Source organism: Arvicanthis niloticus, chromosome 10 (assembly GCF_011762505.2).
Source record: "Arvicanthis niloticus isolate mArvNil1 chromosome 10, mArvNil1.pat.X, whole genome shotgun sequence".
NCBI lineage: Eukaryota > Metazoa > Chordata > Mammalia > Rodentia > Muridae > Arvicanthis > Arvicanthis niloticus.
In genome coordinates, this window is record NC_047667.1 from 66,031,060 (window position 1) to 66,043,779 (window position 12,720).

A 12,720-nucleotide genomic window follows, 5' to 3' on the forward strand; every position below is an offset into this window, starting at 1 on the left:
AGCCATATCACAGGAACATCTTTTAAAAATTGGTCCTTGCGGACAATTGCCCAAATGATCTACTCATACACTGTATGAATGAGACCTATTTAATATTAATAGCAATAATTAAAAAGCTTCATTTTGGAGAAAGTGGGAGAACTTACCTATTTCTTCCTTTTGGCATTTGGTTCCTGTAAATAATTGTTTTAAGGGACCCAAGTCACCCAGACCAATCCTCGACCTTGGAGATGGGAGTGGTTCATGAGGAGCTGGTGGGGCTGTTCCAGGGTAGCACTGAGGGCACTTGCCAATGTGCAAATTCAAGGTATTATTGTGTAGCGTGTTGGCCAAACACACAGTATCAGTGACAAGCGAGCCCCATTTCTCCAAAATAATGTTCCGCAACCTACAAACCTTTACATTCTTTAAGATAAAACGTATTGATCACCACATAATCTATTAACATTGTGCTTCTCAATCAACAGCAAAAGTCATATATAGAAACCACATGCTCTTAAGAGTCTAAACGCATGAAATGATGCAAAAACAGGTCAAAATATAACGCATGCCACGGGCTGTGAATGTCACTGGACAAGGAAACAAAGCAGCCCAAAGCTGGGAGAGCCCAGACCCAGCAACTGCTCGTTGCCATGGAGAACCCAGGCAGCCTTCTCTGCTCCCGATGGCTTTCCCCATTATCATCTCCATCTCTACCCAAAAGTATCAGACCCACAGCCACTGGGCGTCATAAACAAAGGAAAAGGGGGGAGGGTAACTAGAAAGTTGAATGCGATAGTTCAAAGTTAAGTTTCCAAACTGCATGGATCCACCCTGTGTTTTGTCAAATCCCTGCTGTAACTCTGATTCATCCTTAATTTTCACACCGGCAAAAATTAAGATAAAGTAAGGCACCCAAGATGGCCCTGTACGCCACCTATCACCCCACCACCAAGATGGCCCTGTATGCCACCTCTCTATCACCCAACAGAGATGGCCCTATATGCCACCTGCCTACATCCCATCAGAGATGGTCCTGTACGCCACCTCCCTATCAACCCATCAGAGATGGCCCTGCCTGCCACCTATCACCCCATCAGAGATGGCCCTGCCTGCCACCTATCACCCCATCAGAGATGGCCCTGCATGCCACCTATTACCCATCAGAGATGGCCCTGTATGCCACCTCTCTATCACCCCATCAGAGATGGCCCTGCATGCCACCTCTCTATCACCCCATCAGAGATGGCCCTGTATGCCACCTCTCCAGCCACCCACTACCTATGACAGGCAAGCCAGGAGCTTGTAGGGAACTGTCTCTACAGATCCTAGATTGCTGTCCTGCCAGGTGTGCTTCATTTCGCCCCAACCTGTCCAGTACAAACATTTCACAGCTCACGAAACCACTTCATCTCGCTTCCTGCCTTGAGTCTTTTACTCAGGAAAGAAAAATACTGTATCACATGGAAGCAGGCACCTCTGCTGGATATATTGATTTGTTTACCAAGTAACTACCTAATTAACTGGCAAACATGTTGAACTTGGCTAGCGTGGGCTCCTTGGAGGGGCAGTGGGAATGTAACAAGGGCGAGTTGTCTTCTATCTACTCTACCGATTTAAAAAGAAAAAGAAAGAAAAACTAAGATATACTTTGAAACACGAAGTTGGCTTTCCTTGGCAAAAATCACATTATTAAGTGGCTTGTGGGTGCCTACTGTACAGATGTTTTGTGCAATCTGCTTTCTAGGCAGTGAAACAGCCCAGCGTGGTGTTCACTGCATGATTTTATCGGTTGTACAAAACTACAAAATCCAAAGTAAAAACTGGTCATGCCGTGCGCGCTTCTGCGCCCATGGGGGACAGTCACATTTTGCCCCCTCTGCTGCAGCACAGTTTGTTGCTCGGGGAAAGCTCCTTTTTCCTCAAAGACTTTTTCCAAGACTCACTCACGCGGTTTCTCTCATTATATCCAGTCTCAAAATAATCGTAAAATTGGCCTTTGCACTCAAAATCAAGGTCGCTTCCCACAGGTTCTTGGCCGAGGGCATCACCATCTCTGCTGGCTTCGTGGCTTACTTTCCCATCGTTGTTGAATCTGACCTTCTCCTGGACACCAAGCGACCTAATGTTAGTGACAAAGATTTCGTTGGCAGGTGTTTGGCTCCTGTAAATAGGTGCACTGCCTATGTCAAAGTCCACATGGTGGGAGCAACTAGGCAAAGGCAGAGGGGAAGAGGGGGAGGAAGAGGAGGAAGACGGGGAGGATGGGGTGGATGGAGAAGAAGTGGATGAGGAGGAAGAAGCAGATGAAACCACGGCAGCAGCCGAAGCGTTTCCAACACCAGTATTGACAGAGAGGGGTAGGTTCAGGCAGTGACCACCACACTCCTGGTAAAAACAGCAAGTGTGGATCTTTTCCCACTCTTCTCTGGCCACCCGGGGCCGTTTCCGGTAAGGACAGTCTTGAGCCAGGAACCACTCTTGCGCAGAGGTGCCGCTGAGGGAGCAGGCAGGGAGGCACCAGCTGTTCTGCATGACAATCTCCCCATGGATCCGCTTCATCAGGTTGTTGATGAGAACAGACCTTCGCAGGTACACTTCTGGGTCATCGATGAACCTGAGCTTCTCCAAGGACATGTAAAGGATGTGCGCCCGCTCCTCAAAAATGGAGATGGTCTGAAAACCAGAGGCAGGAGAACCCTTAGGAAACGAAGTCTGTGAAAACAGTTATCACCCGTTTAGAGGCTGGCCCCATTGCTGTGGACACCCCCAAACCCTCCTGTTTCCTAACTTACTGGGGTGGACCTGAGGAGGGCCCAGCCAGAAGGCTCAGTCCTTTAAGTCACAGTGTAGGAGAAGCGGAGACACAGTCAGACCAGCGATTGTTGTGGGGGTCAGAGGTCAGGCCAGCGATTGTTGTGGGGGTCAGAGGTCAGGTCAGCAATTTTTGTGGGGGTAAGGGCTAGGTAATCTGAAGCAGCCTTGGGAGGAGTCATCTTGATTTGGCTGTTGGTGACAAGGAATGCTCTGGGCGAAATGCATTAAGCTGTATTTTACATGTCTTTGTGCAGAAGCACACTCATGCATTTCACAAGCAGTATGTTTTTAAATTCATCTATTTTTCAAAGAGTCTTATTACTATTAATTTATTTTTTTGAGACAGGGTCTCTCCATTATATATCCTTGGCTGTCCTGGAACTCATTACGTAGACCAAGCTAGCCCTAAACTCACAGAGATCGGCCTGCCTCTGTCACCTGGGTGGAATTAAGGCCTGTGCCGTCTTTAATGGCTGAAAATCATTTTTATGTGTATGTTTGCAGGCATGTCTGTCTGGGCGCTACGTGAGTGCTTGGTTCCCACCCAAGAGGCCAGAAGAGGACACTGGACTCCTTGGAATTGGAATTATATTTAGTTATGAGCTGCCAAATGGGTGCCAGCAATAGAAATCAGGTTCTCTTCAAGAGCCGCCAGTGCTCTGAACTGCTGAACTCTCTCTCCAGCCCTGGTACATGTCTTTTAAAGATTCGAGATACAGGTTCTAACGGGCATATGTCAGAGTGTGGACAGGACCACCAAGGAGCACCGCTGGCATCATACACCTGTCATCTGCCTTATTTAGTAAGAGGGAAATCGTAGTCAATGAAGTTCAGACTAAGCACCTGAAAACTGAGGGCTTGTGGGCTAGCAGAAGAGAGAGATGCAGAGAAACTAGAAGTGGGGTGGGGTGTGCAGTCCTGGGCTGTGCGAGGCTGTCACTGGGTGAACGACGCTCGCTGCAAACCATCAGCAACTGTTATTATTGATAACTTGGTTTGTAAAAATAAAATAAAAACGGAACAAGGCCTTGCCATGCAGCCCCGGAACTCACAATGTAGCCCAGACTGAGCCTGCAGAAATCCACCTGCCCTGCTGGGACCACAGGATGTGTTGTTGCACCTGGCAGATCCCAGTAGCAACTGGAAAGCTCACAGAGCCACCACACAGAAACTAAAGAAACAAACATAGGTGCCTTTTCACAAGCAGGCAAAAGCAACATCTGAAGGACGGGGAGTGGTGGGAGAGGGGAGACAGAACCTACGGGTTGGGTGGGGTCACAGGGGCAGAGGAAGCTGGCCTCAGCACCTCGGCCACTGGGCTCTGGCTGCTCCTCTTTGGTAAGGTCAGTGGAGGTCTGGAGGGAAGGTCTGGAGGGAAGGCACAATATGGAAGAACTAATGTTCAGATATGCAGCTTTTCACCTCATGCACAACCCCCCCCCCCCCCACTGTGTTATTTCTTTTCATTTGTGAAAAGAAAAAAACAGCTATCTTTGTTTCCTTCCTTGGGAATGAATTCTGAATTTTAACCAACTTGACGTGTGTTAGGATGGATCAGGAACAGCATGGCTGCTTTCTCTGCTGGACCTCAGGGGGTCAGGAAAACCCTAATTAGTACAAGCAGTGGCCTTGAAGTCAAGTACATCTCCACCACAGGACACCACAAAGCAGCCCTACCCTTCAACCTGGGAATATTAAATCACAGGCAAAAAGATGTGTGTTTCCTTACATAATTTTATTACTTCTGGGGAGAGATTCTCTTTCTGGTTCTTCACGACATATGAAAAGTAACACAGTCTCTGTCCTAGTTAGGGTTTCTATTACTGTGACCAAGCAAGCTCCACAACCAAAAAGCAAGTTGGGAAGGAAAGGGTTTATTCGGCTTACACTTCCACAGCTCTGTTTATCACTGAAGTAAGTCAGGACAGGAACTCAAACAGAGCAGGTACCTGGAGGCAGGAGCTGATGCAGAGGCCGCGGAGGGGTGCTGCTTACTGGCTTGCTCAGCCTGGCTTACTCAGCCTGCTTTCTTACAGAACCCAGGATCACCAGCCCACGGGATGGTCCCGCCCACAGTGGGCTGTGCCCTCCCCCATCAATCACTAATTAAGAAAATGCCCTAGAGGCTTGCTTACAGCCTGATCTTACGAAGGCATCATCTCATTTGAAGTTCCCTCCTTTCAGATGACTTTAGCTTGTGACGAACTGACATAAAACTATCCAGTGCAGTCACCCCCACAAAGTGACATCGATTCATGTGACCCCACAAAGAAATGGCTCTCTTCTCTTGCTTGGGTGGAACAATTTAATGTCTGGAAATGGTTCGAGTATGTGCTATGACGTATCGTAACTGTTAATAAAATAACTACTATTTAAAACATACTTTATGGCTGCAGCTGCCGAGTGGTGGGTGAGGTTCTTCTTCTTCTGAATACTTCCTCTTGAAGTATGTGACCTTGGGTGTGCTTATAGAATTTGGGATTCCCCTGTAATGTGATCCTGCGGTAATAAATCAGACAGACAAATGACACAAGGCCTGCCAGAGATTCTCAAAGCAAAATACTTTCATTTCCTTTCCCTCTCGTGGATAACTTGGCTACATCCCCGTCTGTACACACAGTGATGAAAAACAAACCCGTCTTCATAGTTGCTATTGGATGGAGTCCTGTGAGCCCGGGAAGGTAAAGATTTCTAGTCAGGGTTAGAGGGAAATGTCACCTTCCTTTCTACATTACTAAGTGCCTGGAATCTCAACTCTGTGCATAGGCCAACAGCAGAATCCACGGGTGGGAGGAGAGTGACCTATCTGAAGTAACGCCAGCACTTACTCAGACTCCCCCCACAGGCGGCAGAACCATGGATACAAATCACTTAGCAGTTACTAAACAAGTGCACATCTATACATGGGAATTTTAGCATGTTTTTTCCTCTTAAAATACAATGTTAAATATTAAGGTTTAGAATTTGGAGTAATTAAATTATTATGTTTCACTCTGGAAATGTTAACACAGCCAACCATGAATAAAAAAGCAAGAGCCCTCTTTGAGGACTTTAAAACCTTTTCAGGAACCAGATTTTTTTTTTTTTTTTTTTTTTTTTTTTCCCAAGACAGGGTTTCTCTGTGTAGCCCTGGCTGTCCTGGAACTCACTCTGTAGACCAGGCTGGCCTCGAACTCAGAAATCCGCCTGCCTCTGCCTCCCAAGTGCTGGGATTAAAGGTGTGTGCCACCACCGCCCGGCAGGAACCAGATTTTCATGAAGCTTATATTTCAGTTTCTTTGAAATAAATAAATAAATAAATAAATAAGACCCACAGATCTATCACTGAATAAGACGTGATAGCCTGAAGAAGAACTTATTTGAGATTATCAGAATTAATGTCTAGAAGAACACATTCTGTTTTCTCATCAGCCAGGTGGTCCATGAAGAGAAGGAGCTTGAGGCTGTGGCAGATTCCTTTATGAACTATGGAACAGAGGTCTGGCTGTGAAGCCTGTGACCGATTGCATTTCCCTGAGGACCATTCACTTCAATGGGTCAGAAAGCCGGAATCCAAACTTTTGGTCCCCTTCAAAATGCTGTTCCAGGACATCCACAGCAGGTGGACCGCAGACTTTTCCAAGGAGCCCAGCCCCAGGGTCTGACTAGACACCGCCTCCTAAGGAGAAGGCCAAAGGCCATACCTGCCAGTTGTGAGCTGGCTCCGCGGTCTCCCTGAGAAGGAACCTGTGCTGGCCCTGGGGGGCTCGCACCTCCATAGCTGGCAGCCTCCCATAGTGTTTGGTACCCGGCAATTTCAGCAGCTCCTTCTGAGACAATGGGCTCGCAGAATCTATTCATGGACAGAACCAGCGTCATCTCTAACAGCCTTAGATCTGGGGGGGAAAAAGAGGTGGGGGAGGGGGATAGATAAAGAGCTCTGATTAGGAGCCAGCCCGAGGATGGTCTCAGCATCTTCCTGTGCCTGAAGAAACTTTTACTCCCCGCCCCGCCCCACCCCGGTACCCAACCATCTGATTATTTTTCCAAGGAAACCTTAGTAAGCTCTTGATGCTGTTAGCTTAGCCACTGAGATCAGCAGCCCAGCATTTCAGGGCGGATCTTTAGAGCCCACTCTCCTTATTGTTTTCAGACCCCCTCAGCCTCTCTCAGACAGCTGCTCTGCCTCCCAAATACAGTTTCCTCCAGACCTTTAAAATGTACCCCTAGGAGGAAGGGCCAGAGCCCTCAGACTCCCTTCTATTAATAAGGTGAAATCAATTTTCTATTCAAGCCCCTAGGAGACCCCTTTGATGAGATCTGCTAATCAATTGGGGAAGGGGGGCAGACGTCCCTGGGGTCCTCCCAACACTTGGTGAGTTTAAGTCTCTTTTCCAGCTTCCTCCTCTCTTCCCAGGTCCTCTTCTACACTCAGGATCTTCCCCTACTCTCTCCTCCCCAGGGTGAAGCTGACAGACACTTGGTAGTTATTTCCACAGCCCTGATCGGCCTGAACTGGATCTGCCTCCAGTCAAAACACTGCGAGATGAAGACAGAAAATTGGCTCCAGTTTCCAGCCGTGAGTTGCAGTCCCACAGGAGCCAAGCACAACATCAACCAAGCAGCAGAATATTAAACAGAAGCCAGGGCTCCGGGCAGACACAGCCAGCAACTCTTTAAACTGCAGAGCCAGATGCATGGCAGGAACTTTCCAAGAGTCAACACAATCCTCTCTGGTTCCCCACCCTGACCTCAGGACTGCAGGGAGCAGCCTAGCCTTGGATACTCTGGGATGCTCCCAGACTCTGGCCCCGTGGAATCCAGGCTATGGGGCCACTTCCATGGGGCTGGGTTGACCCTCAAGATAGTGTTAAGAGTATGTTTCAGGGAGAAAAGCGCTGGGCACAACAGCAGGAAGATCCTGGGGCCATAGGCAGCTCTGGTTCCAGGTTTCTTCAGGACATCTAGACCTGCACGGCTCATTTGCGTTCTAAGAAACTGTCAATGAAATGTTATCCAGCTTGCTTGCTCAAGATGGATTTTCCTTGTGGCATAGCAAGGGCCCAGTTCATTCTTTTGCCTCCTGGCTAGGGCAAGGATGAGCTTGTCACTGTCTCATGGAGAGTACTGTTCTCTACATGTCAGGACATCAGTGCACTTCCAGGGGAAAGGGAGAATGCAGCTTCAATAAGTGCCAAGGTCCTCTGGCTACCAGAGCAGCTACTGATAGTGATAGCTGATTATTTTTCACCAGGTGCCTGTGTTCTGGGATTCAGCTGAAGCCCCTCCCCGCCCCCCCCCCCCCCAGAAGACAGGGCAGGGTCTCCAGTGAGTGAGTAGGTAGAATGAGGATATAGCTGACTTGGTCCTCAGAGTCTGCACTTCCATTTTTCTTTCCAAAGAGATGTCAGAAATGGATTAAGGGAAGAGAACTCAGGTGTGTGTGTGAGTGTGTGCATTCGTGTGAGTTTGAGTGTGTGTGCATGCTGTGAGTGTATACAATAATTCTCTATCCAGAAATGCTGGGAGATGTCACTTATTTTACTCTTTCAGTCATCCACAAAGAAATTTTGTCTCCATCAGTTTAACAGACTCAGCCTTTGGTCTCTTTCTGTCAAACTCCGCAACCAAGCCAAGAGTCCAGTTTCTTAACCTAGTCTAAAAGACACCTGTATTCAGAATTTGCCACAGCTGGAGACAGACCACAGCCCTTTCTGACCTCTGCAGTGGATTCTGGGAAGAGGATCCAAGCCTTTGCCTGGTGGAACTTTTATTACATATAAACAAAAGAGGGTTTATTAAAACACACACACCCCTAAAAAAAGGGAAGCACCTTCAGGCTCCTGGCAGCAATTACCTTTGCTTAATAGGACATTAATGGGCCCTCGGCTGCTCTGCCATTCTCAGTTTGTTTATGTTCTAATGACTTGGGGAGCAGCCTTTCTGTTGTTAAGACTCTCAGAGCTTCTATTTGTTAGCATTGTTTACAACACATGAAATTCTATCACTATGCATTTGAACTTGAAACGTAGTAGCGGGCATAGCTTTCAGCGTGTTTTGTTTCTTTTGTTTATAACATCTAATTTCTTCAAGTTTTTCTTTTTCAGATTGAAAACTGTTACACGCGAGATTTTTTAAATGGGAGAGGCAGCATGCTGCAAGTGATTTATTTAAGCTGGAATAAAACATGAATGAGCTGGAACTATTTGGGAGGGGGAGGAGAATCTGCAATTGAGCCTTCCTGGTCTATTTGGAACTCACACTGATGCTAACCAGTTAGGGAGGCAAGCATGGCGCTCTTGAGACACTGGGCCACACAGCACTGGACACTCATGTCTAGCATGGATTTACTGTTATGGAATCCAGGAATCCAAGTTCACAAATTTATACTGTTAATATAAAAAGCAGCCACAGTGATGTATACTACAGAGATTTTTGTCTTGTTTTAAGATCAGAAACGAGTGGATTAAAACAGAGGGTGTTGCTGCAATAACTTGTGGCCCTCAGGCTCCTGTGCAAGTGTTTGGTCACTGAGGTGATGCTGTGGAATGGCCCCTCCAGCACCCTCTCAAGGCTGAAGGCTAAGTGTGAGCCTTTTCACCGAGGGCTCTTCAGAAGGGCATTTCTATACAACTTGGTTTTCCCGAATGAAGCCATTACGGCGTGGTGCTAAAAGGCAGTGGCTGCCGCGGTTCAGGGTGGCAGGAATCTAACAGGGGCTACTGGACATGCAGCACGACAGAAGGATCATCCTTCTTCCTCCTGACACTGGGAATTACAGAGCATTTTATATAAGGCGCCTCTAGGCTGCCGGAAGACAGAGTTCACCCTGGACAGCATGGGGTGACCACTGCAATCCAGAGAACTGCAGTGCTCTGTCCTGGGGAGCCAAATGACTTCCCCACCCACGGACTCTATGCGGTCCCAGACAGAATCTCAACATTTTGGCTGGTTCAACCAATGGTGGAGGGAGAGGCTGGGTGGGTAGAACAAAAAACCTTCAAAGCTCCAAACCTGACAGGTGTTGCTTTTTGCAGGCCCCCGGGATGCCCTGGGAAGTGTAATGGCCAGCTGCGGTCCCAGGAGGCTGAGTTCTCTGTTGGGGCTGGGGGTTGGGAATGCAGGTGTGTGGGGACTAAGTTGGTCAGCGGTTCCCCACTGGGAGCTTTGGGGTCAGTTTTCTCAGCCCAGGCCCAAGGCTGGGTGCAGAGGTGTGACGGGTCCTTTATCCAGGGTCTTACACAGACGCACCCTGGAGACTGGTGTCACTGCCCTTAAGCCCTTTTTCTGGACCGAGGGCACCGTCCGGCCAGCTGCTGGCCGCGGGGAAAAGTAAACAGCCCAAGTGTCTGGGAACAAAGGCAAGTTGTCTTCCAAGGTGCTGGAGCCCAGTGCCTCTACTGAAGAATAAGGGCTATCATTATTCGCTCTCTTTCTAAAAACCAAGTTTCCTTCTATGGGAAATTCACGCCAAGGTGGGATTCCAAGGCTATGACTCACAGAGGCTGGCGGGGCCACACTCCAGCCCGCAGCTGCCCTGGTCCTTCGCCGAGCTGCTGCCGCCCGCGCCGTGCGCGCCGCTGGAGCTAGTGTGGACCTTGATGCCCCGCTCCTGCGGACGGGCACTCGGCAAAGTTGCGGGGCCGAGGAGGCTGGTAGAGGCGGGGGCGTGGGCCTGGCAGCCCGCGGGGAGGTGAGTCGAGGACAGCGCCGCCCGCAGCCGGGAGCAGGGGCGGGCGCGGAGGTGGCGGGGGACACAAGGTGTCAGCTCCGGCAGCGGCGCCTTGTTCCGCGGAACGCGCATCCCTGCGCCTCGCAGGCCCTCCTTTCTACCCTCTTAGCCCTAGGCCGACCCTCCTGCTACCCGGGGACACCGGACTCGCCGCCACCGGGTCTTCGCCGACCGCCCGGGTCGCCTCGTGCGCGCCGCGGCTCCCGGGAAGGGAGCGCGGCCCCGGAGAGCGCGCGCCGCCCCCGCGCCCCGCTGTGTCCAGCTGCGCTCCGGGTCCCCGCGCGACCCTCCCCGCCCCCGCGCGCCCTGGGGTCGCGGCTCTTACCGCGCGCCCCGCGCTCCAGCCGCCGCCGTCCTCTGCGCGGCCGCCGCTGCCCACGCGCCTCCTGGGCCCTGTCGGCGTGGCCCGGTGCGCGGCGGCCGAGGTCCCCGCAGGTCCCACCGCCGCCGCCGCCGCAGACGGTTATGGAAATGAGCCGCTGTGTCTGGCGAGGAGCGCGAGAAACCCGTCAATCCTGTTTGCCATTTCCCCGCGGATTTCCGAGCCTGGCTCTGCTGGATGCCCCCGGGGCGAGAGGGAACCTGACAAGCGCGCTCCCCGCCTCCCTCTGCTCTGCCAGATCGCGGGGCGCCGCGCCCCCGCCCGCCCTGCCTCCGCCCCCGCTCCGCCTCCGCCCTCGGGGCCGCGCGGGCCGCTCCCGCCCGCAGCCCGGACCCCACGCGCGCAGCCCGCCCGAGGCAGGGGCTGCAACACACGAAGCGTTCACTGCAACCTGCCCAGACGTCTTGTCTATTTTTTAAAATTTGCTTTAGTTTTCTTATTGTGTGTGCGTGTGATTAAAAAAAAAAAAAAAAAAAAAACCTGTGCCTTTCCCACCCCTTGCTAAAGACTTTCTTCCCCTCTGTACAGCACACGGAGATGAGAAACAGATGTCGGAGCTGGACTGAGCTTTGCGCTCCCCCGCCCGCCCGGTCCCTTCCCCAGCAGCCAGGGTGTAACAAGGCAGCACTCATCCTGCGGCCACAGGAACTGGCAGCTACTGGGTGCGGATTCCCGTGGGGGGGGGGGGGGAACCCTACAAGAAAAACAAACAAACAAACAAACAAACACACACACACTAATAAAGAAGCCTGCCCTTGGTGGAAAGGCTGTGACAGGAGCTCAAGTCACTTTATTTTGCAAATAGTGATTTCCTCCTCTTCTTGTAGTGGATTCAATTGGAGTTAGTTTTTGTGTGGATTTTTGTTGTTTTGTTTTTGAGACCGGGTTTCACTTTGTAGACCAGGCTGGCCTTGAACCTTCAGAGATCCGCTTGCGTCTGTCTGCCAAGTGCTACTATTAAAGGCAGGTGACACCAAACATAGGTGGGTTTGTCTTTAAAAACAAAACAAACAAACCCAAAACACATTGATTCATAACTGCCGTCTGGGTCCCTCTGTCACGGAGAGGTCACTTACGGTGCGAAGAAGGCAGAGGTTTAGAGAGGGGGACCTAACAAAGCACGGGTGGGGGAAGGGAGGCACCTGCGCAAAGTGTTAAGAACTGCTACTATGCCAGATGCGCTGAATGTGATGCTGTTCTTTATAACAGTGATCCTCCCGCCTGCGAGAGCCAGGCCTCTGACTGCCTGGTCGCGGCGAATCCAGGAGGCGCACAGACTGCAAACCAGGGGGAGAGGATCAGCGCCTGCAGATTGAGCGCCATCTGATCTGCATGTTTATTTCCTAGAATTGTAATTAAATTTGTGTAATAAATGTTTTCCATTTCATTTGTACACTGGAAATTTGGGTGACTGACATGCCGCTAAGTGAATTTCCTCCTTTTTTTTTTTAATTTTATGAAGCAAATGTGCCTTATTCAATAAAGTAGCAAATATTAACCATCATCAGGACTAATCTATTTAGAAGGTGTTTCTATTGAACTTTGTGCATCAAAGACACAAAAACTCTTAGGGACACCAAGAGAACAATTCTGAAAACAGGAGGCCATGGCCAGCACATTACAGTTTTTCCAAAAGACAGTCCAGGGTTGCATGCCTGAGATTGGGCTTTCTTGTTTTCACTCCAAACCATGTTAAATTGCCCTGACTCATGCCAGGATGGGCATTAGATAATGCTTTCAGAATTTTAAAGATGACTCTTTCTTCAGTCGTGAGACTCCTCCGTCCAGGTTGAGGGTAGAGTCTACTTTTCATCAGAGGAAGGAGGCATGG

The 12,720-nt window shown here is 50.1% G+C and overlaps 2 protein-coding genes across 4 annotated transcripts in view; one reads left to right on the forward strand and one right to left on the reverse strand.

Annotated features, from left to right (window-relative positions):
* Positions 1-11,129, reverse strand: part of Sertad4 (SERTA domain containing 4) — an 11,277-nt gene extending 148 nt beyond the window's left edge. Inside the window, exons 1-4 of one of the 3 annotated variants that reach the window (XM_076941635.1) lie at positions 10,833-11,129; positions 6,480-6,671; positions 5,180-5,295; positions 1-2,694 (exon numbers count right to left, since the gene is read on the reverse strand). The exon at positions 1-2,694 is cut by the window's left edge and continues 148 nt beyond it. In XM_076941635.1, coding sequence (XP_076797750.1) covers positions 1,843-2,694; positions 5,180-5,295; positions 6,480-6,654 — 1,143 coding nt within the window. In that variant the 5' untranslated portion in view covers positions 6,655-6,671; positions 10,833-11,129 and the 3' untranslated portion in view covers positions 1-1,842. Of the gene's footprint in view, positions 2,695-5,179; positions 5,296-6,479; positions 6,672-10,275; positions 10,367-10,832 lie in introns of those variants that run through there. The other 2 variants (XM_034513559.2, XM_076941636.1) reach the window with 2 other exon arrangements.
* Positions 9,839-12,393, forward strand: LOC117716037 (uncharacterized). The gene is made up of 4 exons (XM_076940992.1): positions 9,839-9,899; positions 10,278-10,468; positions 11,418-11,551; positions 12,099-12,393. The coding sequence occupies exons 1-4, from the start codon at positions 9,839-9,841 to the stop codon at positions 12,214-12,216; spliced, it is 504 nt and encodes a 167-aa protein (XP_076797107.1). The 3' UTR covers positions 12,217-12,393.
* The last annotated feature ends 327 nt before the right edge of the window (positions 12,394-12,720 follow it).

Excerpts from the sequence above, each read along its gene's own strand:
- LOC117716037 (XM_076940992.1), top strand. The coding sequence starts at position 9,839 with ATGGCCAGCTGCGGTCCCAGGAGGCTGAGTTCTCTGTTGGGGCTGGGG. Across the intron at positions 9,900-10,277 it reads GCTGGGGGTTGGGAATGCAG|AGGCTGGCGGGGCCACACTC; the intron begins GTGTGTGGGGAC and ends TATGACTCACAG. Across the intron at positions 11,552-12,098 it reads CAGGAACTGGCAGCTACTGG|TGATCCTCCCGCCTGCGAGA; the intron begins GTGCGGATTCCC and ends TCTTTATAACAG.